Here is a 25630-nt window from a genome sequence, read left to right as displayed (position 1 = left end):
CCATCAAGTTTTTCTTTCATTACCCTGGCCTTTATCAAATCAACTGACATCTGGGTCCTTGAGACTTTCACGGTCCTCATTGCACCTCACCTTTCAGTCGTGGCCCAAACTTCCTTCCATGCTCTTATTGTTTCAACCTCCCCCAGATCTGCTAAAGTATGAGTAGCCTCACTTAGGGGTTGCCCTGTGTGGGGGGCAAGAATAGTCACTAGGGATCCAAAGAGATATGGGAGAGCTGTATGGAGCACCAGATTTCTCATTCCTACAATGAATACGTCCACATAGGGGCCCTGGAGGACCATACTATAAGTGATATTTTTCATGCCCAACTCCTGTAACACTTGCTGGAGCTCTGTATACGTTTCCCAGCTAGTGGTTAATTAAGTATGGTAAATCACCCTGATTATGCCAAACTGCCCTGATGGCTGCTGTCACCCAATCCAGAAGTGCCTGATTCCCTGAGGTGTGATGGGCACTTTGCAATTGCTGCCGGAGGGAAGCAGTTTTCCACCCCCAAATCCCAGTGACACAAAAGCCTTGCAGGCAGAGTTTACAGTGGCTTCTGCTGAAACCAAACGCTCATGTCCACCAGCTCATCCTGGGTACACCGGTGGAGCTCGGAGTGTTCCACAACCTAGGGAGGGAGGTGCTCCTCCCCCTGAGGAACCTGCAGTTGTTGCGTTATTTTCTTAATTACAACTGGGCAGGGCTTTAATACTGGAGAGGCTGGTTCCTCAGGCAGTGGCCTGGCAACAGATCGGCCCTTGGCCCCACCCCCTCATCCTCTCCCACCAACTCCTGTACCATCTCCAGGGCTGAAGACACTGCTCTTTCTTCCCCCTCCCCCACCTGCCAACTACTTCCAGGTGTAACTCTAGGAGCAACGTAGATTCTCTGGCTGCTAAAGTATCTTCCAAGGAGTGTAACCTGTTTTCTCAATAACTGTCACTCTTTCTTAAAGGCATCCCGTAAATTATCATCCAGCTCCTCCAAGTGATGCTGAAGTGTGTCTCTCTTCTGCCAAAGTGTGTCTCTCTGCTCTGTAACCCTTTTCACTCTCTTGAGTAACAAACATCCCACAATTCTGGCTGCTACACAGACAGTCAAGGCTTCTAAGCAGTCTTCTATCAAACAGGGGGCTAATCCCAACAGCTTCTGCTGTCTCCACCCTTCCCCAAGTCAGAGGAAGGGCCCACCCACTAGAATGTGCTTTCTCCTAGAGCAATTCCCCACTAGGGACTCTGCAAGAGGAAGCCCTAGGGATGGGGGGCTCCTGGGTGAAGCCACACCCTCCACCGTTGCAGCCATGGGGCCTCCCCACCATCCAAGGGGTTTTCTGGGTATCTCCCCACCATCTCTACCAGCAGCCTGCACAAGCATCATGCACATGAGGACAGATTTCGGGTTCAGAGGTCCGGCCAACTACTTCCAGGTGTAACTCTAGGAGGAAAATCTATTCCCAGACAGGGACAAATTACCTTTGAAACAGAAATCAGTCAAAGGGAAATATAAAGTGGAAGGAACCTGTTTATTGCCTACAAGCAGTCTTCCACTTCTGATCCCCCGTGTCTCTGGTCACCCGGCTGCAGAAAGGGACCCCACCCAACCCAACCTCTCTGGCCCAGATATGCCCTTGCTCCCCTCTTGTAATCACCTATTGATACGGAGATGTCCTACTTCTCTCCACCCCTTGGAAACACCTATTGATATGGAGATATACTAAGGCCAGGCTAGAGATCTGGAAATATTGCAGTTTTCCCCACAGATCCAAAATAGTGATTTGACATGATTTACCTCTATAAAAATATTAAGTTAGGTAGCAATTTAAGCTATCATATAAAATGTTTTGAAAAAAAATCACTCTGGTTCTGAGGACAATATAATCCTAAGATTGGTGTGCATCATTATTTAAAATAGTCCATTTACTTTTACATTTATGGTAGAGTTGGTTCAATTTTGTAGTAATTGTCCAGGGACAGAACTTCTCTAAAATACTTAAGGCACTCGCTAGAACTCTGATCAGGCATTCAATTCAATATAAATTGTCATCACCATATCAAGAACTTTTCACCAGAAAAGAGAATATTTGACTTGATCCTTCTTATGTTGCTTGATCCATGGTTCATCTTAGCTTGTCCTCAAACATTTTGATAATGGCCAGTTCGAAGTTATTTTGACTTCATTAAAATTGAAGTAATTGCTCTAATTTTACTTGTTAGAGTGTTTCTCCATCAGCTGTTTGGGAGTTTTTTATTTTGATTTAAACCTTGCTGAAGGAAACTTCTCAAATGGCATTAGGCACTCCAGACCGAAATGCAAATGTTTGGATACAATGATGTGCTAAGAATTATGCTTGTATGAAACCTACAGCAAATTCTCCCATTGGAGACAGGTGGAAGAAAGGCATCCGCAGTCCATGGCACCAGAGACTCTGCCTTGGAACCTATGGAGTGGTGTACAAAGAGGGAAGGGAAGATTAGAAAATAATAGGTTAGATAGAATTCAGTTTAAGCGGTTCTTTATTATAAAATACATTTCTCGCTTTTCAAAATATCTTTCTACCATATTATATTTATTTCATCTTATAGCTCATTTATCAAAAATGTTAGATATCCATAATAACCTTTTTTTCTTATTATTAGACATAATTTTATATTCACTTCAAGGAAGAGAAGATATTTTCAAGGAGCTAGATAACTAAACACAAACCAAAGTGACAATTTTATTGGTGCCCGTGCATTATCTCATTTATCCTCCTAATCATGCAAAGAAAGTATGTTTATTCTCATTTTTGCAGCTGAAGAGATCAAGGCTAAGGGAATATAAGAAGCTTGTGAAAAGGCACCCAAGTCCTAAATGGTGTGGCCTAGATGTGAAATCCAGACAGTATTCTTTCTGCTGTACCGCACTTAATACTTATAAGTGATTCCTTAAGAAATGAACACTTCTTCTGCTGTAGTAAATTAGAATGAATGACTGTCCCCGATTGCCAGGAATGGAGGGGTTTCCCCAGATGTGGGACTTTCAGTGCTAAAACCAAGAAAGCCCCAGAAAAACAAGATGGTTGGTCACATTTAAAACTCAAAGATATTGAATGGGATCGTTCATTTTCAGAAATTGCATTAATAGTCTTTCAACATTATTGTATAATTCACTGCTTACTTCTTGATATAGTGTTAAATAGTGACTTGTAAAAATTTTCCCTTTTTTCTTCCTACCACCATGCAGACACAAGTATCCCTCCAAATGTGGTGTTTCTACGACTCCCAAATCTAATAAGTAAAACTAATTCTTGCAAGGTGTTTATGACTAGAATAATTAGAACCAAAAAGCAATTCAAAATGAGAAATGGCCAACTCAAAGAGACAGGTGGTTATCAAAGGAAATGATTAGTTAATTCTTTTTAACCACCATTTTAGGAAACACTTAATAAGTACCAGATGATATGCTAAGCATTTCACATTATTTTATTTTATTTACATTATTTTATACTACCTTACTGTAGTTCCACAATGAGCTCATTTTCTAAAAAGGACACTGAAGTACGAAAAGATTCTGTAGCTTGCCCAGTGTTTAACCAGCTAACAGATGACAGAGATGCGGTTAGAGCCCTTGTCTACCTGAATTGAAAGCTGTTGCCATTCACAATCTTCACCATAGGATGGATTAAGACCTTTCCAGTCAACTCAATTTATTTAAACATTTTTTGAACAATTGTTATTTGCCAGGATCCATGGTAGGGACCACACAATATAAAGCTAAGTAAGTTGCAAACCATGCCCCTCAACCCTATTGTGTAAGAAAACAGAGGGATGAGGGAAGACATACAAGTTAACAGTTAACAGACATGGAGCAAAGTGCCATGGGTACCATACCCAGGTACAATGCTGTGAAGTTCAGAGGGAAAGAAGGCACTGGGTTGAATGGACTTCTCATAATTTCAAATGTATCCATTTACCTAAAATTCGCAAAACGTTGTCACTTGTCATGGTTGTATACATATATAAATGGCAGATGCTGGGGATGATTTTCCCCGTGAACATTGCAGAGCAACTGGTTTTACTTGTCAGGTACATGCTGTACAGTGGGTAAAACATGGAGCACTATGTTTCAGTTTCCAATTAACTAGGTTCAGATTGTAGACACAAAATTTAGTCCCAGTATTCTTGTATCATATCAAATACTTCATTATATAGCTACTTATGATTGGATAAAATCGTGTCCTTGTTAATTTAATTATATTTCATCAACTAAATTTTCTAACATAGTATATGTGTCTATTTTAAATGGTTTAAAAACTCATACAATTACTAGTGAAATTTTCATAAATAATATTTAATCTTTTTGTCACAGATAACTTAGAAAATATTTTTGAACTTGAAGTTATACAAAATTGTTTTATTAATATTAACAATAATTATCACTGTATTGGTGAAAATTCAAAGTACTGTGGAGTAGATTTCAGAGTCAAAGGCCAGTTAACAGAATAGACTGTAAATGTACGAATGTGGGGTTTGAAAAGATTGCTTAGACCATTCACTGAAAAAGTGTGGCCTCCTTTTAGGACTTCTAAAAGATAGACCAATGTTTCCCTTTCTCTTAAAGTGTTTCATTATAATTTAACTTTCCTGAATCCACTCATATAATTTCATTAGCCAAGAATTCTGTTAAGCAGTACTTCCATACTTTACTAGTACAATAATTGATATTAATAAGAATGACCCCACGTCATCACAAGATTTTGAAATGGCTCCTGAGTGAAGTGACTGAGTCATGTTCATTATAATTTTATAATTTTAGTAATGGACATATTTTCTTTTACTGGTTATTGCTCAAGTGAACTACTTCAAATTAAAAGTTTTATCATTTTCAAGTTGATGCATAAAAAAGATTAATCAGGTTGCTGAAGATGACACTCTCCATCAAAGCAACCTCAGTTTCCCCAGAAGACCACCCAGGACCTCCCAGCGGGTGTGCTGCCTCCTCTTGGTCCCGTCTCATCATTCCCCGTGAGCCCAGAAAGGGTCCCCGCCCTCTCAGATCCAGATTCTCAGCTCCATTCCCTTGAGGGTGAATCCAGAGAGCTCTCCTGCCTTTCAGAGTTTCTTCTCTCTCTCTGATGCTTACTAGGAGTGGGAAGTTGCCTTAGGAAAAGCGATACCATTTAGAGTAAACATGCTCTCCCAAGGTGACCGCAGAGGCGGAAATGAAGAGGCCTCTCCCCAAGCCCAGCCTGGACTCTGAAGTGAAGCCACTTCCTAGAGGATGCTTAGTGCTCCCAACCGACAGTGACAATCAGTTCTGCAGCTTTAGGCTGTTCCGGCTAACCCGGCAGACCAAGGCTGCTCTAGGATGAGTTCCTCCCTTAGAATCCTGCTGCAGAGAGCAAGCTCGCTCCCCATCATGCACCTCTTCTGCCCCAGAGCTGCAGGTCTGCCCCACACCTGTGTGCTCCCTAGAGCACTAGAGACTACTGGTTTCTGCTCTCCTTCCTGGCTTCACACCTCCTGGAGTGGAGAGAATTTGCCCAGTTATAGGAAAGAGCCTGATACAGCATGATTAAAAATTACCAAAAAATGAATGTAAACCAAAACTAACCAAAATTGAATTTAAAACTTTTTTTATAGAAAAGGAAAATATTACTGTGATAGTGAATTGTATATATTTTCACTCTTATTTACTTACTTTGAAAGAGTTGAAAATTTCAACATAATTTCTTTCACTCTCATTTTTTTAAGCAAGTACCCAGTTTGCCTATGGTCAGCATAAAGAGTCTCAACTACTGTTATGGCTTCTGTCTGTGTAGCAGAGGGTGAAAATTCAGATTGGTTCTGTTTGTTCCACACCATGTTCGCTAAGCAGGAAAATGCCCTGCAGCAAATATAACATGCACAAGTATTAGCATATATTCCTAGACAAATACCTCGACAGAAGACATGGGGCTTTGTGGAGATGGTATAATCTAGAAGAAACTAGTCCCTTTCTTAGTTGAAGGAAGACTTGTAGCTGGGCAGACATAGGCAACCTTTTTACATCAGAATATATCTGGGTTGCAGATAAACAAACTTAACTAAATCTTATTTGGGAAATTACCAGACTTCTCTGAAAACAGATTGCAATAGGCAAAGGATCTAAATTTGCTGGTGCCAGATTCTCATTAGGAAAATGTTAATGAAGCATCCTTTGTGTTTTGGTTCCTAGGGGAAAATAAGTTGGTAGGGGACCTTCTGGTCTTAGGAGGAGCCACCCTTTACGGCATCTCAAATGTCTGGGAAGAATACATCATCCGAACCCTGAGTCGAGTGGAATTCCTGGGAATGATTGGACTCTTCGGGGCATTTTTCAGTGGAATTCAATTGTGAGTAAATTTAACAAGAAATTCAGACAGCAAGTACTCTTAGGACTTACTGCAATTTTTTCAGTGGGCTATGGGTTAGTCACATTATTTTATAAAAATCAAGGCTGGAAACCTTTCGCCAACATCCCACATGAAGTCTGGAAACTCAGTACCTTTATTGCCAAATTTCTTCCAAACTAAGCAAGTTTATTATAAGTTATTAGAAAAACATTTAATGGACTTTGAAGATAATTTATAAGAAAGCCTTAGAAGTACATTGATCCTACCAAACCAGTCAGTGGATTGTTACTTACAGAAGTAGAATAACTAAGCATAAATGCCATGATTTGATGTACTTCCAAAAAATGACATTTTGTTTACTAGTGACATCTGTCACAGAAAACCTATAGTTTAAATTTGCCCTTTGATAAATTTGTTATTTTATTGCCTATGGATTTGCACTAAGGAATCATATTTCAAATTCACCTCTTAGAAATTCAGTTTCCATTTTTCTTAAACAGTTAAAGATATAACACAGACACTCACTAAGCATCAACAAGTCCAAAATACCAATTTTATATTAATTCATTTCTGAGCATATAAATCATTACTGACTACTGCATTAGAAATTGTTGTGAGAAAAAGTGTCAATAAAAGCATAATTTTCCATCAATACAGACCGCATTTTAGTTTCACTTCAGTCTAATATCACCAAAGTCCTTTCTACAAAGCAAGTAATTCTAATTTTACTAAATCTCTTTTGCAAGTACTTCATAACTATATTGGTTCAAATCTGAAATTATTTATGGGAGATATTTTGGCATCACCTTAAACATGTTTTTCAAATAGGCTGTTTCTAAGAATCCTCCAAATTCCAGTAACCTGAGGTAACCAGGAAAAGCTACATAGCAAACAAGACCTAGAGATGGGAAAACTCCCTGAGAAGGGTTAACTTTTGGTTCATTTTGAAAGTCTGATAGCATTTTAAAGTTTGGTGCTTCAGCTTTGTGAGAGGGAAAAAATTGCCTAGTTCAGCTATTCATAACCAACATTTCATAGATGGATGGCTCCTTTCATGGGTTATTATTTTTGAATCCAGGCAGTGTATTCAGAGATCTAGAGCTCATTTGCTTCAGGAATAGTCCATTATAGCTGACAGAGCCCTTCAGGGACACTGCTGCCAGAAGAGTGGAAGTGGCCTATGGGTGTGTTTGGCAAGTAGGATACATTGAGGGTACACTGAAACCACAGCCACGCCGGTGGGTGGAGCCAGCCTCACCTCCTGGTTCTCTCTGGACCACTGGTTCTCACAATGTGGTTCTCTGACCAGCAGCACTGACACCAGGAAAGAATTTGACAGAAATGCACATCCATGGCCCCACCCAGATCTACTGAATCAGAATCTTTAGGGAAGGGGCCCAGAAAACTGTTTCATCATGCTCTCCAAGTGGCTTTTTGTACATTTAAGTTTGGGAACCACTGCCTTAAAGAATGATCGGTCAGAAAATTGATTAAACCAGAAGCAAAGAAAGTTTCCATACCTCACCATTTACTTTTTAGAAGACATCTACATGAGAAGAAACAAAGGCAGACTGTTTGGGTGGGGAGAACAGCAAAAGGTTTGAGCTCCACCATGCCTGCTGGCTCACTCCCCCTGCTGCTCGCCACACCTAATGAGATCCTTCAGGGGTGAACCTCAGGCTACCTGATTTGACTTGCCTCTGAGTGACCCAAGTTATTTTGAAATCCAACTGGCTGTTTAGTGATTTGTATAAATCTGGTAAGTGAAAAAAAAAAAAAGGTAGAATGCATTATAACCTTGCTCATCAGGTCCTCTTTCTTTGAATTTACAGAGCTATCATGGAGCACAAGGAGCTGTTAAAGGTACCATGGGATTGGCAAATAGGTAAGGGGTTTGCTCATCTGAGAAGCTGTTATTGGTAAATCTGAGAAATATGTTTGAAGAGTACTGTGAGTTGGGGTGCACAAACAATGAAAAGATTTCAAAGGCAGGGGACAAAAGAAAATGAAATCCCCTTGTTATTTTGGAAATTATTGTACACTCTAAGAGACTGCACTGTCTGATTCATAATGTTTCCTAATTGAGCTTCTTCCCATTATCATCGTCAAGATTCCATTAGTGTAAACACAAAAGTATGTTGTAGGTTAAAGACCAACCAGAAAGAAAAAATGCCCTGAGGCAGTGGTGGAACATAAATGACAGTAATTTGCTCTAGCCAAGAAAGCCAAAACTGATGTGATCACTAAAAAGCGGCAATTTAATAAAGGGGCAAAGTGAACTTAAAAAGGCATAAAAGAAAAACAAGGTAATGGGCATTCTGAGCCCATAAAAACCTTCTCAGAAGGGAGCAGTTTGCACATAAGAAATAGTTAATGGATTTGGTGGGAAATACCAGACATCCTTTGAGCTAGTTAATAGTCATCCAGAGCATCTCAGATTCCACCTGTGTCTAAGACCACTTTTCTCTAAAAAAAAAATTTAGGACAATAACTTTAGATCCTAGCTGATGCCCTAATGGTCACACAGCAAACCCTAAAGGAGGCTGACATTTAAAACCCGCAGCCCAGAGGGTGTCTCCTCAGTGTCTCCACCAAGATGCATGGGCTCCAGAAATGGACACAGAGCTTGGCTTATGGTGATACATGGAGAATGTGTGCACCATGAGTGCAAACGGGGGGTGAACATACAGACAGTGCCCCACACAGAAGCTGGCTGCTTATGTAGGCTTGGATGGAGTTGACAGCTTCGGTCAAATTCTGCTTCCAGGAGCAAGGACAGCTGTGACGTAAACTTCCCTGCGCCGCTTTACCTACCCTCGACCCCGGAGCATCCAAGACTGACTTGCCACTGCGTAACTCCCTCTGGAGGCACACTGTGAGCTCCAGAATTATGCGTGGCACCCCTGGGGGTGACCTCTAGTGACTCAAGGGCTGACCAGACTGCATGTCTGTCACTGTGTCCTGCCCTTTAATTTCTCTTGAGTTTTGCTGTAAAATGTTACAGTAAAATGAAAATCAATAGAGAAGAAGGGACGAGGGAGGAGAGGAAGGGCAGCTGAGAAAGGACAGCAGCTGCAGGTTACAGACGCTTTTGCCTTTGTAGTTCTCGGAGCCAGGAAACAAAGTGTTAACCATGCTGGTAACACTTCACATGCAATGGTCTCTGAGTATAAATTGATTTTATATTAATAGTAATAGCAATCATAAAAAATAATTTATCCTCTAATTATATAGATGTCATGTGCACATCCACTGAGGTTCTGTTATAATTCAGTGTTAGTTAAATCTGTCATCAAAAGGTAGCTTTATTCTGAGCTCTCATGTTACCATTAAAATATCAGTCCTCTGTAGTCCAAGATGAAGGGCTGTGGGAAAGGAACACATCAGATCAGAAATGAAGCCAAAATGGCCTAGAAGCTGAATATTCATCCTTTCCTTTTTGAAGCATTGATAGTGTTGGGTTTGAGAATTTTTTAAATAACAGGGGCACCTTTGTCCTCGTCACCTCATCCTGACCTACTATATGGTTATATTGCTTAGTTCCAGGCACATACAAATGAGTGCATAAATGTTTATTAAATGAGCGAATGAATGAATAATAAGCAAAGGAGATGGGGCCTGTCCCTGCCTCTCTCATCTTTCAAAATACAGACACAAGGGAAGCAGGAGAGACAATGGCAGGAGAATGTAGGTTCAGACATTGTGCTTTCTTTCTGGGGATCCAGTGTACTGGCTACAGCGATTTGGAGGCCAGAGAGACAGGGCGACATCCAGAGTGACCAATGTCCTCTCCGCGCATCTTCTCACTCACTGGGAGGCCACCCACAAGTGCTGAGCCCCGATCATTGTCTCAGTGGAAAGTTCCGAGCATCTTAGTTAAGAGACCAAAATCCAAGACTATCCTAATCTCCCACCATCTGTCAATGTATTTCTCTCTCCAAGTCAGTAGCCCCCCTCATTCGTTCTCGTGAACACTTCATATGGTTGCCATCTTATCAAAGTAAAAAGATTTTTTGTCTATGGAGTGAGACAATAAATGTGTTTTATGTAAATTTTCTGGACTTGGAAGACATTTTTTTTCTGATGATTTCTGTTATTTTCCTGTGACATTGCCCAATAGCAAGATACAGAGAGTATTTAGAAGCAGCAAGGTAACAGTAATTTTGTCATTTCTTTTTATTTCTTTGTTTTACTCTACTAAACAGAGAAGACTAGTTCTGGTGATGTAATCATTAAACTCAAGTGAAATATATGACCTAATAGAGCTAAATATCTTCCTATGGAGCAGGTGTGTTTGAGTCAGTCAGAAATCTAATAAAGAGCTTAAACATTCCCTTTATCCCATTTGCCATATTGTGTAAAGGACATGTGACCAAATCTAAGTGATGTGGAGGTGAGATGTCAGAGGAAAGAACAGGCGTGCTGTGGGTCGGCCAGGACAAGTGTGTGGGGCCGGGGTTCTTGTCTCTTCCTGTGGGTGATGCCGGTTTGGGTTTGGGTTTGGGTTTGGGTTTTTTCCTGGAGGCCAAATCAAGAGATTTGACCTTTCCCTGAAAACAGAATAGTGGGACCATGGAGCAGGAAGGACCTTAAAGACAATTAAGAATGCACGTTTTCAGTGCCTGCTCTTCTTCTCCCAATGTGGGCCTGGGGGCGTGGAGCACTGAGGCTCACAGCTACCCAGGCAGATGGCTGGGCACCGTCTGAGCTGGCCCCGCCAGCCTGGGCCCTTTACAGGCTTAGCCTAATGATTATGTTCTAAGAAGTCATCTCACCCAGGCTTTATTTCTAAGAATTAAAAATATTTTAAAATCTAGTATATTAAAAGGGACGTGAAAGACAGAACATCAGAGGAATCCCAAAGAAGGTGATGAGATAAAACACATGCAGTGTACACAGATACATGCTATATACATGTATATATCATGTCAGTCATATGTATGTGATATATTATATGTATATGAAATACTGTGTTGTATCATATATATTCATATGTGAAATGACATGCTCATTAGAGCCAGATCAGATGCTCCATCAAAGCCCTGTGACTCTTCATAATAATTAGGCAAAACGGATTAGTAGCATGTGCTCAGAATTTGAAGTCAGACAGCCTGTGTGACCTGAGGGCAGGTTACCCAAACTCTGGATGGTGGTCTTTTGCCCACTTACTCCCAGTTCTGCCCAGCCTTATTCTTCTCTTCATTGCAGAGGCCGACTCAGACTGAGCTTCCCAAGCCGCCTGGGCTTCCAGCTTGGTTTGGCCAGTCGGGCAGTAGGAGGAGATCAGAGGGTGGGAGCAAGAAAGAAACCAGGGCATGACTCCCTGTTTCTCTCTGTTTGGGGTTGGGTCTCTAGAGATGGCTGAGTGTCCTCTGTGATTATACCGGCTCTGGGCTTCCCTAACCTCTGACGTCTGGTAGCATGGCCTCCTCCCTGGATCCTTCTAGCTCCAGGGATGTGATTAATTTATTGCTGTTGCTAATCCCTGGGTTGCCTTGTCACCCATCATCCCCTGTCACCCTTTCGGACACCTTTATAATGTACCCCATTTTCAATTTCCTTCCTTGAACCTGGCATGGACTGTGTTTCTTGACTGATACACTCCATAAGCCTATCTCCTTACCTGTATAAAGAGGATAACAATAATAATGGCATTGTACTGTTGTGGAGATTAATTAATTAATGTGCATAAAATACATGACATGTAGCCAGCAGTCGTCATTCAGTATTAGCTGATAGTATTTTCTCCAGTTTCTTTTGCTTAAATCTCTTTAGGAAATGAGGATAAGAGCTATCAAATTATATCTTTAGTGAGAGATAAAACATTTCAAGTAAGAAATGGTTATACATGTACTTTGTCCAAAAAATGTAGTTATTTTAACCATTATGTAGTTATCAGTCAAAAGGTAATTCAGTTCATTTGTTTGATCATGTTGACTGACTATTTGAAAACCCTACATGGTCAGAAAGTTGGGTGTTTAGATGTGTTACTAATGCCCATTAACTAGCTAATGTCCATCTAAGAACAGCGAACACAGCAAACTGCAACCATACTGATTCCCATTCTCAACTTAATCATGTGTTCATTTGGCTGACTATGCTTTGCTCACAAAACAGGATATTCACACACAAAAGTTGGTTGACCTAGCAAAGTGATTAAATATGATGGTATATAGATCCCACTCCCATCCCCATAAACTTAATTTCTGCAGTTTTAAAAAAACATGTTTAGGATGTTTAAGCTTGAAGCATCCTGAGGGAGCCTGAAGAGCAGAGTAAAAGTCTGCTGTTATCTGTTTCCTACTCTCCTTGGCTCACCAACTGTGCTTGTAAAGTCCCACTTCTTCTCTGAGCCTGCCAACTCCATATCCAGTTCCCTAATGGACAGATCCTCTCAGATGATACATAAGCATCTAAAACTTCACATGTTCAACGTGGAGCTTTTTATTTCCCCTGAAAACCTGGTCCTCCTTCGGTTCTTTCCATCTCAGTAAGTGGTGTGACAATTTACTTAGTTTCTAAGTTGGCCAGATCCATGGGTGTTTGATGTCCTCCTTGCTCTCACTCCCTGCGTCTGGTCTATCACAAGGGCTTGTTGAGTCTCACAAACCCAGCCACTTCCCTTCTCCACTGCCATTCCAAGAAAAGCCACTAGCATCTCTTACCTGGACTATGACACTATACTTGTCACTACTCCTCCCATGCTTTTCTCCATCCAGTCCCTTCTCCACGAGTAGCTAAAATCATCTTTTAAAAATATATACCAGTTGTTAGCCACCTGCCTCAAACTCCGCAATAGCTTCCTATTGCAGGCAGAATAAGATACTAGTTTTCCTCTGAAACCAAAGCCCTGCATCTTCTATCCCCTACACGTTTTCCAACCCCATCTTTCATCAGTGCCCCATTCTGTTCATCTGCTCAGATATCCTGGCCTCTGGCAGCCCCTGCAAGCCATCAAGCCCGGACCCTTCTCAGGGTCTTTTCATCTGCAAATCTGCCTTCCCCAAATATTCTCCCTCTCACTCCTCCTTTTAATCCTTCAGCATTCCAGTAAGTGTCACCTCCACCAAGAAGCCTTATCTAATCAGCCTGCCTACACCAAGCCCCCTGCCACTTCCTTCATGGTGCTAATACCAACTCTGAGCTCCTTGTCTATTCCGGTTTCCATTGCATTGCTAGCATAGCAGAGTGATGAGGACACTGCAGGTACTCAGCGAATACATGGTTGGACAATTGCGTGAATATAAAACATCAGATGCCACATCTGAGAGTCCAGAGTGTGTTAGGAAAGGTGATGGAAGGGTAAGATTCTGGAACTTTCTAGCCCAGCCATATATAATTTAAATCAGTGATAACCCTCACACACACACACACACAAAGGCTCTGGTGTCATGGACTATCTTCTGATCAAGTCTGATTATTTTTAGAGAATTAATTTGAACTTGTATCTTGTCCCTAGTTTGTTAATCCCAGATTCCTTAAAGGAATACTGAACTAATTTTTATGTCTTTTCATGTATTAATCATAGCTTATTTAGTAGTGCATTTATAGTAACTCAGTTAAAAGGAAAATGAATTATAAGTAGCATGAAACCTAAGTACAGGAAGATTGACCATTTTTAAGGAATTATAACTTTTGATGGAGTCAAAAGCCTGATGCTACTGTGACCGAGAGCGAGCTGGAGGATCTGCACCCCTCCCAGCTGGGGTCGTGGCTACTCCTGTTTCCTCTCGGGGCACACGCACCACACTAGAGGGGGCTGTTGTACTGAGTTTGCTTACTTACTGTTCAAGATACATTTTTTTATATCTCTATGATGTGGCTTTCCTTAAACTTAGGATCAGAAACATAGAATGATGACTTGCGCCTGTGAATACTTTTCATATGGGAAAACGAAATTTCTCTTTGGAGGAGTCACTGGTCTTCATAGTCAGAGGGACTTACGTCCTGGACCCACCAAATCCTCCAAAATTCACAGGATTCAGAGGAAACAATCAGCCCACAGCCTGTATCAGACACATTTAATCAAGGATTCCTTCGAGAAGGCTAGATACTTTCATTAAAATCTCCAAAAATCCACTGAATTGTACTCCTTATGCTTATTCTATACCTTATTCTTTGAAGGTAGAGAAATGAGCACTATTTTTCTACCCTTGTGTTGTATCAGCATTGGAAAAGATGAACCAGACCCTAGATTTTAGCCATAAACTCCTGCATGGGACTCACAAAAATTGTGTGCTGACAAAATTAGTATCAACAATTGTTTATCTAGTTATAATTAGGGAGGGGATTTTCAAAGTAGAGAGACTGACCATATAGACTTTCAACAACTTTTAAAAATTCTTTTCTGTTTTGCAAAACTTAATTCTTTGATGGTTTACAAAGCGTTTACCTATTTACTTATAAAACAGCAGAGCCAACATGAGAGAACAGTGGTATGCCAGGACAGGTGATGGGGGAGCAGGTCTCTGCGTGTTGGGGGGGAAGACAGAGCAGCATTCACAAACTGACAGATCATCTTGTGCGCAGAGCAAGGAAGTGGCCTGCCTGAGGCCGCAGTCAGGGCTCCAGCTCTGTCCTCTGGCTTAGTACACATCTCTCTGACCTGTAAACACTTTCATTCTAAGGACTATGCAGTTATTCATCATTGTGAGCAATACATGGTACCAATCACTTTTGTTCCTACCTGACAAATAAAAAAGAGATGAAAAATATTTTAAAAGGCATGGGCAGTAGAAGTTAATGACAGCACAGTTGGAAATAGAGCTCGGCAGCTTGACCTCATGTTCTGACTAGCCGCTGAGAGACACTCCTTCCCAGAAGAAGCCAAATACCAGGTATACAGTGAGGAGCCGAAAATTAATTGTCAAATACAGATTTTTACTTTTTTACCTTGTTTTACCCAGTAATAAACCTCAGTTGAGAGAATGAAAGAAGCCCTCCTGGTGTGAGTGCTGAGCGGTGTGCCCCATTCCCCAGGGGCCCGGAGGAGGCTGTGACCCACCTTTCTCTCCTCACCCCACAGGACTGCTCTATGTCGGCTTCAGCGCCTGCATGTTCGGTCTCTACAGCTTCATGCCCGTGGTCATAAAGAAGACCAGTGCCACCTCTGTCAACCTCTCCCTGCTCACAGCAGACCTGTACAGCCTATTCTGTGGCTTGTTTCTCTTCCATTACAAGGTAAGTCAAGTCAGTGCTCCTTTGCAAGGACAGTACTTGGTAGGAAATAACACACATAGGTCAGCACGCCCTGCTGTGGAAGGCCCTGGTTTTGTGTAGAGAAGCAGGAAAACAACTCTGTATGCTAACCCTGAGATCTGCATATTCACGTTTCAACTATGAGACCGAGGCAGCATTTTTTCACAAGAAACCAGTAACTGCAGACATTTGATAAAGACAAGAAACAGCCAGAGAGGGAACAGGTTTTAAATGATGGGGAGCAGTTCTTCTGACACTATTCACCACAGAAGCTACGCTTCCTCCAGCCCAAAGCTAGGAAGATTTGCACACTTGCCGAACCAGAACCACAAAATGGAACCTGCCAAAGGCGCTGGCACTGTTCTCACTGGAGAAATGACAATTCACACAGTTTCTGTTCTGCAGATATTATCATAGCCAATCTGAATGGAAAATGCTAATGCATTCAAAATAGTTTCTTTACTAAAAGATTGGGGGTTAAGGGATGAAAAGAGATATCATAAAGCATTTGCAGTTAATAAATCAGCCCCGAGGAAAAGAAAAAACTGTTCAGTCCAAAGATGGCAGTCTATTCAAATGCAAGACTCTGCCTCCATCTTCAGCCAGGGCAGGCGTGTGCCTTGGTCACGGCCCCCTGAGGACAGCTGCTACCTTTGGAACACTGCATTCACTGCAGCCATTAACAGCTGGTTAGAATTGGTATCTAAGAATTGCTCTGTTAAAATTGTACCTGTTTGCTTTTCCTTAACTAGTCCTATATGATAGGAGTCAGTGGAGACTATGGCCAGTGTGGAAAAGGACAGATATGGAATATCCACACAGGTGAGATCAAATTAGGACCAGCAAAAGAAGAGGCCGAAGGAAGGAGACCCAACTCTGGCCACTTCTAGCCAAGAATGACAGTTAGCATCACCAGCACACAGGTGTGGCCAGGTGAGGAGGCATCTTGGTGGCAGGACATCTTCAACCAGGTCAAGCTGGGATTGGAGGTTCAGAGAAATGCTGAGCTGGAAAGACTATGCACTGGAGACCAGTGGCTAAGCAGCTGAAGTGAATCATCGGAAATAGTGCCGTGATAAGCCAGAGTTGTAGCCAAGAAACAGGCTGGAAGGGCAGACAGGGGTGCAAAGAGGTCACAAACAAGGTCAGCGGCCAGGCAGCCTGGAAGCAGATTGGGAAGATGGGAGGTGGAGAAGTGGCTGTGGCCGCAGACAAGGATAAAGTGCTGAGTCCCCATTTCATATGGAACCTGTGCCCGGTGTGGTGTCAGAAATGATAAAGAACCTGTCAAAGGCTGGACAATATTCATACATTGTTTGCAGTTTGTTTGGTCTAGATGTACGATCTCTGTTCCTGAACACACTCTGGTCTTTATAAAGGCAAACAGTAAAGTCACAGCATGTTCCCTCCCACTGCTCCCAGCCACGGTGCTGGGAGGACCAGCTTCCCTCAGGATTGCCCTAGACACCCAGGCATTTCCCAAGCCCTGGGGCCACCCAGCCGTGGTCATATCGCTGCAGCACAGTGGCCACCATTTTTCTTTTCTCCTCTGCAGCTGGGCATCCACAGCTAGTCTATTCCTCAGTGTGAGTTCAGTTCTCAGCAATTATCCCCATATCTTTATAAGCTCATGAACTAGAAGCATCCCTTTAATCTTCCTTAAGGAAACACTACTAAAACATGCTGTTCTTATGAGGCTGGCAGTCACTTCTTGGGTAGTCCTGATCCAGGCAGCTCCCACATCCCTTACGGCAGGTCCTCAGAGACAGCTTTCACCATGGGCTCTCGTTAAAAATGCAGATGCATGGACCATTCTCCTGAGCCACAGAATCAGTGTGTGTGGCTGTGTCTGGGGGAGTCTGCATTTTAACAAGCTCCCCTGTGAAGCTGATGTTTTCCAAATTTGAGAACAAATACCTGAGCAGGGCTTGTTCCTGTGCATCTTCTGTCATACTTCCACTGACTCTTGGTTAGATGTGGGGCACTCCACATTAGCAAGCGTCAGAACGGAGAAGGCTCCTGAACAGGTAAATTCTAATTCTCTGCAATCCATCTTCTCCCTTCATCTGCATGTTACTCTTTAGGATAAGTGTCTTTGCTGCAGAGCAAACCATGTAGTAACCCTTCATTAAGTCATTTGCTGAAAATTGAATTCTTATATTCACCAATTTGGAAGTGTAATGGACGTTTTTACTTCTCAAAGTGATGTTTTCCACTATGCACATATATTTCATTCCTATTAACAGATACATTTCCTTAAGGTAATGATTAGTTCAACACAATAGGTATTTTCTCTAGCTAAAATTGATTCCGATTGTCTTATTTTATTACACTTACTCTTTACTTAGATTCCCCTATTGGTAACACCTTGTAAAACTAAACATTAAAATATTAACATTGATACAGTCAGCAGACAGCTCATGTCCAACCCCACAAGGGTTGCCCATGTGCCTTTTATAGCCTTGTTTACTTGCCTCTCACCCACCTTGTTAACCCCTTGAAACCACTAATTTATTCTCAGTTTTCCTAAAGTTGTCACTTTGAGAATGGTAGGTAAATGGAATTATACAGTATGTAACCCTTTGGGAGTGACTTTTTGCTCAGCATTAATTCTCTGGATCTTCATCCAGATTGTTTCATATATCAGTAGCTCATTCCTTTTTATTGCTGAGTGCCATTCCACGGTATGGATATACCAAGATTTACTTAACCATTCACTCAGTGAAGGGCATCTGGGTTCTTTCTGTTTGGAGCTATTATAAATAAAGCTGCTCTGAGCGGTCATGAACAGGTTCTTTGTGGACAGAGAGTCCACAAGAGTACAATTGCTGGGCATATGGTCATAGCATGTTTAGTTTTATAAGAAACTGCCAAACTGTTTTCCAGAGTAGTTAATGTATTTTATTACTAATACATATTCATTGTGAGAAAATCATAAAACCCAGATAAGTACTGTTATACATTGGTACACTTTTACAGTGCATATATATTCTTACAGTTCATTCATATTTTAATAAATATTTAATTGTACTGTACCTACTGCTTTGTTACATGCTTTACTTAAAATTAGTGTGTATGTATTACCCTCTCATTTAATATCTATATGTAATGAGACCCTGAATGAGTGGTCCTCTGGCTATGCATTAACAGTCACCTGGAGAGATTATAAAATATAGCCATGCCCAGGTCCCATCCCAAAAGTCTGATCCTGACTGGCCAGAAATGGGGTGTTATAAAATCTCTTCAGTGATACACCATTTATCTTTGCACACAGCCAGAGCTGAGCATCACTAATCTACAAGATTATTTTAATGGACATATAATATTCCATGGACTGGTTAAACTTCATTTGAACCAGAATGTCTTGCCAATGGGTTTCAGCCCTAGGCAAGTTTGCTCTTGATTTGGTGAGATCCCAAAATGACAGTGGAATGTTTTTGGGGTGAAAGGGTTTATACCCAACTTTATTCCCATGGTGGCAGGTCAATCACTAGAATCCCATCCACTCTGAGCCAGTCTGCATGCAGCAAGCTGGTCTCTGCCTCTGGGCCTCTCTACCCCCACAGCCGTCTCAGTCTCTGTCCTCGGTACTGCCACTGCTCCAGTCTCTGCTCTCCTGCAGCCTTGCAGCCCAGAGCACTGGGCGGAGCTGTTTATGTAGAGTCACTAACAACATAGTGAGCCAGCAAATCAGAGCCAGGTGAGAATCCTGGCCATAGAAACTTCCATTTTCCCCACAGAATTTTTCAATCATGACACTATAGATATTTTAGACCAAAGATTCTTTGTTGAGAGCAGGGGGCTTGTCCTGTGCATTTTAGGATGTTTAGTTGCATCCCTGGCCTTGACCTACTCAATGCAAATAGCGTCCCCAGAGTAGTTGCAAAAATGCCCCATACCTTGCTAAACCAATTTAACAATCCCTAATTACTGAATTCAGGTGGTATCTCTTTTTGGCTGATATGAATAATTTGGGGAATTAGCTTGTACTAAATCTTGGCTCACATTCAGTGTTTCAATATTTTCTCAGAAAATAAATTGAATCTTCGAATTGGTTTGTTTCATTTCTGTTTTGAAACCAAGATCTTTAAAATTATTTGAGAATCCTCCTGACCAACCAGGAACCCTGTATAGAGGCAGTGTTTGCAAATTCCTATTAATATTAGAGTAACCAATATTAAGACACAAAGGACACAGACAAATGCTCTATTTCTCCTCTTTCTTCCCTCTCATTGTACTTATGGTTAACACCACCCCAATTAGTTATTGAATAAATGCTGCCTTGTGTGCTCTCTAATTGTTCTATGAACAATAATATTTAATACCTGCAAAGAAATAACCTAAATACTCCATTTAAATCTAAAACTTAAAAAACTTTTGTTTGCCTAAAACAGTTTCTAAAAGGATCTTCCAAGCAGTGCTTGAATTTGCAGTCAAAAGTCACTGGAAAATCCAGAGGTTTTTTTTTTCCCCAAAGCCCCTCTTGCCTGCCTCTGAAATTGGTTTGGGCCTCCTGGATGACAGGTTCTCCAGAGCCCTGAGAAGGGCAAGTCTGTGTGGCTTGCAAGTTTCCCACCACAGCCAGTTGGGCCATCTCTGGAAACTGATTTTTAAATAATGCTTATTAGAGGTACTTTTATCATTATGAGAAATTTATGGTGAATGCAAAAATTTGGCAAATTTTGAAAAATTAAAAAATGATGTCATGATTGTGTGTGTGTGTGTTTGTAAAATGGAAGTTCCTATGGCCAGGATCCTCACCTGACCCTAAACCACTTGAGGCCTACTGCTAGGCTACTGCTTTCATACCCATAAGCAATGAGCTGTTATAGACTGAGTCACTATATAAGGAGCTCTGCCCAGTGCTCTGGGTGGAGGCAGAAATGGAAGTGGATTATGGACCTGTAGACTGCTAGATGCAGGTTCTAGTGCTCAACCAACCTCCATGAGAATAAGGCTGAGTGTAAACCCTATTACCCCCAGAACTTTCCATTGTCATTTCTTGGTCTCACTGAAGAGTGAACTTGCCCAGGGCTGAAACCCTCAGGCAAAACAGTGTGTGTGTGTGTTATATGTGTTTGGGGGACTGGGAGAAGGTGGTTATTTTTTTAATATACCATTTTTGGAGAAATGTCTATTTAAACTCTTTGCCCATTCTAATTGGTCTATTTGTCTTTATATTATTGGGTTGTAATATTTCTTTTCATATGCTGGATACTAGACCCTTGTCAGATACATGATTTGCAAACATTTTCTCCCACTCTGTGGTTCCCTTTCAATTTCATGCTAATGTCCTTGTGTCATGCCAGAGGTTTCCAGCTCCAGGCAAGTTCACTCTGGATTTAGTGAGACAGAATAACACCAATGGAACGTTTAGGGTAAAAGGCCTCCTACCAAGCTTTATTCTCAATGTTGGCAGGTCGAGTGCTAGAATCACATCTGCATCCGGCAAGTCAACAATTCATCCATGCCCCCTTTTCCATCTTCACATGGAGCACTGAGCAGAGCTCTTCATACAGCAACACAGACAATAAAGACTCATTGTCAACACATATGTCAGCATGCATCTGTACAGTAGGCCAGTTACATCATTGCACGTGAGCAGTGGGCAAGTAGATTAGGGTAAGGTGAGCATCCTGGCCACTGGAACTTCCATTTCTCTACACCTTGGAAGCACAAAAGTTTTTTAATGGAATCAACTTTATCTATATGGTAATACTTTTAAAAGTCTAAAGGAACCAAATCAATCCCATTGCAGCCTTTGGGTCACCAAGTCTTCCCTGGTGCTCTCAACACTGCCCTCTCCAGGGCTGCTTAATAATGACTGCCTCAAATTGTCTGCTCTTAAGGGATGGTTCAAAGTCACACACAGTCTAAGGGACAGAAGGTTTAATTCAGATGAGGGTGTTTTTAACTATGTGAAGAGTATAGTGTAGAAAAGTTTAAGCCAGTAACATTCAACTTCGGCTGTGAAATGGCATCCCCTGAAGAGTTTTTAAAATCCTGGTGCTTGGGTCTCACTCTCACTGATTCTGATTTAAGTGGTCTATGGTTCAGCCCAAGCAGTAAATTTTTAAAGGCTCCCCATATAATCCCAGTGTGGAGCCAGAATTGAGAGCCACTGGTTCACTTACTTTATGTGGCTGGATACAGGAGGATCTGGGACCAAAGGTGAAGGTTATAAGATGATAGCTAAATTTAAGGACATCTAAATGTGGAGTAGACTGTCAGGAGTTCTCATTTAAGTAAGCTGAACAAGAATGGCAGAGGGACAATGTGGAGGTACCTCACTCCTCAGTACAAAGGACTGACCAGTGACCTCTGAGATCCCCTTTCATTTTACTATAGTCTGCAGTTATAGTTTATTCCTTTCACTTAATCATGATGTTTTTACTCTAAACAGCCCTCTGGTCTGGTTATAAATATCTGCAAGTTGAGAGGAGAGAGCTATTTACTCACAGATGTTGCTTACCCAGGCAGAACTAAATCATTAAATGAAGCTCTCCTGCCCAACATTGATTATTTGCCTTTTCTCACTTTTCACCCTTGGAAAAAATCCATTCCATTCACCACCCATCAGTCCTCTGTGCACAGCTTCTCTGCCTCTTGTGCTGACTGCCATGCTGACTGGGCAGTAAAACCCCACATCATGGGGAAGCAAATGACCTAATTGTGAATTAGACTATCTGCACGGTATAGTGCTCTTAGAAACTCTAATTTTACAAGACTTTGGAGAAGTGGTTATATATTTCTTTTCTTTACTACCTGACAACATTATTGAGTCCAGAACAGTAGATCTATAATAATACATAGGAAATACAGGAAATGAGCTTTACTGTGCTTCAGAGACTCCCCAAAACCAATCCCAGGAAGAGAGTCATATGGAAGCTTTTTAATTTGGTGATGTGTTGGCTTTTCAAGGTCAGAGCTTCATCAGTTATGAACTCTATCCCCTTATATTTCGTGTACGAACCAGGACACTCTTGAAATTGAAAGATTATTAGTTTTCCTATGGCTTCTGTAACATATTACCACATAGCAGCTTGAAACAACACAAATTTATTATCTTACGGTATTGTAGGTCAGAAGTCTCCCTGGGACAAAATCAGGTGTTCCAGAGCAGTGAGGCTTCTAGAGTCTCTCTAGTGTGAATCTGTTTCCTTTCCTTGCAGCTTTGGAAGCTACCTGCTTTCATTGGCTCATGTCCCTTCCTCTATCTTCAAAGCTAACAGTATGACATCTTCAAATCTGATGGCCATTCCTGCTTCCCTCGATGTTGGGCCCATCCAAATAATCCAGGATAATCTCCCCATCTCAGAGTCCTTAATTTCATCATATCTGCAAATTTCCTTTTACCATATAAGGTAACTGTAACTCCGGGGGAAAATCCCGGGGCAAAATATCTTAGAAACCAAAATCAGTCAAAGGGAGAAATCAGGTGGGAGAAACCCATTTATTGCCTACAAGCAGTCATCCACTTCTGCTCGCCCATGTCTCTCACAACCCGGCTGCAGAAGAAGGGGCCCCACCCAACCTCTCTGGTCCAGATACGCCCTCGCTCACCCTTGTAATTACCTATTGATGTGAAGATAGACTACTCTCCACCCCTTGGAAACACCTACTGATATGAGATGCACTAAGGCCAGGTGAGAGATTCTGGAAATATTGCAATTTTACCCACAGTACATATTCACAGGTTCCAGGGATTAGGATATGAACATCTTTGGGAGTTCATTATTCTGCCTACCACAGGAGGACTATTAATAATTACACCAGGATAAATAAGGGCACATAGGCTCCCAGCTGGGCCAGCTGGGGCAGAGCACAGACAGCTAGGAGAGCTCTTTCAAAGCTGCATCTGGGCAATGAAGACCCATTCTCCACCTACAGATATTGTAATATGCTGAATTTCCAAACTCTGGGAATATTAAATTAAAGTCGTTCTGGTAACCTGCTATTATGCAATTTGAACAAGGCAAACACTAGGGCATGTGAGGAGAAAATGAATTGGGTTAGGGCAGAACTACTTTAGTATCTGCTGTATGAAGTATGAATTCAGCAGGACGTTTTGGCAGTAGAGCATGGACTGGCAAGTTAAAGAAGCCCAGATTTAAACTGTGGCTTCTGTTTATTCTTCAAGCACTTCTCTCCAAACTTCCAGGTGCTGAGATTTGCCTTATGGAGGTTTTGTTTGTTTGTTTGTTTTCCTTTTTCTAATGAACTTTCACTGATGTACAATCTTATGTTGGTTTCAAATAGTGCAAATAGTGCAGTGATAAACATAGAGGTGCATGTATCTTTTCGAATCAAGAATATTGTTTTCTTTGGGTAAATTCTTAAGCATGGAATTACTGTGTCAAATGGCGTTTGTATCTGCAGTTTTTTTGAGGAAACTTCATACTGCTTTCCACAGGAATTGCACCAATTTACATTCCCACCAACAGTGTTGGAGGGTTCCCCTTTCTCCATACCCTTGCCAGCATTTGTTCTTTCTTGTCTTGGATAGGGCCATCCTAATTGGTGTGACGTGATACATCGTTGTGGTTTTAATTTGCATTTCCCTGATGATTAGTGATGTGGAGTATCTTTTCATGTACCCGTTGGCCACTTGTATTTCTTCTTTGGAAAAATGTCTGTTCAGGTCCTCCAACCATTTTTTAATTGGGTTATTTGTTTTGGGGGGATTGAGGCATATGAATTCTTTACTTACTTTGTATGTTAGCCTTTTATCAGATGAGTCATTTATGAATATATATTCTCACATACAGTAGGATGCCTGTTTGTTCTGCTGATAGTGTCCTTTGATGTACAGAAGCTTTTTAGTTTGATGTACTCCCATTGGTTCATTTTTTATTTTGTTCCCTTTGTACAAGGAGATGTGTCCAGGAAAAAGGTGCTTGTGCTTATATTCAAGAAATGTTTGCCTATGTTTTCATCTCAGGGTTTTATGGTTTCCAGACTTACATTGAGGTCTTTGATCCATTTCAAGTTTACTTTTGTGTATGAAGTTACACAATAATCCAGTTTCCTTCAACATGTTGCTGTCCAGTTTTTACAACACCAGTTGTTGAAGAGGCTGTCTTTTCCCCATTGTATATTCATGGCTCCTTTATCATATATTAGTTGACCATATATTCATGGGTTAATGTCTGGACTCTCTAGTCTGTTCCATTGGTCTATGGTTCTGTTCTTGTGCCAGTACCAAATTGTCTTGATTACTTTGGCTTTGGAGTAGAACTTGAAGTCAGGGAGTGTAATCACCTCAGCTTTGTTCTTTCTCAGGATTGCTTTGGCTATTTAGGTTTTTTGTGGTTCCATATGAATTTTAAAACTATTTATTATAATTCATTGAAAAATGTTGTTGGTATTTTGATAAGGATTCCATTGAATCTGTACATTACTTTAGGCAGAATGGCCTTTTTGAGAATATTAACTCTTTGTATCCATGAGCATGGGATAGAGTTCCATTTATTTGTGTCTTCCTTAATTTCTCTCATGCATGTCTTATAGTTTTCAGAGTACAGTTCTTTCACCTCCTTGGTTAGGTTTGTTCCCAGGTATTTTATTCTTTTTGATGCAATTGTAAATGGAGTTGTTTTCCTGATTTCTCTTTCTGTTAGTTCATTGTTACTGTATAGGAATGCAACAGATTTCTGTGCATTAATTTTTTATTCTGCAACTTTGCTGAATTCAGTTATTAGTTCTAATAGTTTTTTGGTGGAGACTTTAGGGCTTTCTATGTATAATATCATGTCATCTGCAAATAGTGACAGTTTAACTTCTTCCTTACCTATTTGGATGCCATTTATCTCTTTGTGTTGTCTGATTGACATGCTTAGAACCTCCAGTACTATGTTGAATAAAAGTGGAAAGAGTGGGCATCCTGTCTTATTCCAATTGTAGAGGAAAAGCTTTAAACTTTTCACCATAAAGTATGATGTTGGCTGTGGGTTTATCATACATGGCCTTTATTATGTTGAGGTATTTGCCCTCTATGCCCATTTTGTTAAGAGTTTTTATCATGAATGGATGTTGAATTTTGTCAAATGCTTTTTTCAGCATCTATTGATATGC

General features: G+C 41.1%; 1 protein-coding gene across 1 annotated transcript in view; it reads left to right on the top strand.

The window, feature by feature from the left end:
• Window positions 1–25630, top strand: part of SLC35F1 (solute carrier family 35 member F1) — a 521014-nt gene that overhangs the window by 447849 nt on the left and 47535 nt on the right. Inside the window, exons 5-7 of the mRNA XM_036925045.2 lie at window positions 6202–6358; window positions 8191–8243; window positions 15384–15538. Of these exons, the coding sequence (XP_036780940.1) occupies window positions 6202–6358; window positions 8191–8243; window positions 15384–15538 (365 nt within the window). The remainder of the gene's footprint in view (window positions 1–6201; window positions 6359–8190; window positions 8244–15383; window positions 15539–25630) is intronic.

This window comes from Manis pentadactyla, chromosome 12 (genome assembly GCF_030020395.1).
Source record: "Manis pentadactyla isolate mManPen7 chromosome 12, mManPen7.hap1, whole genome shotgun sequence".
Classification (NCBI taxonomy): Eukaryota; Metazoa; Chordata; class Mammalia; order Pholidota; family Manidae; genus Manis; species Manis pentadactyla.
Note: the sequence above shows the minus strand (reverse complement) of the source record. Positions and strands in the feature narration are given on the sequence as shown.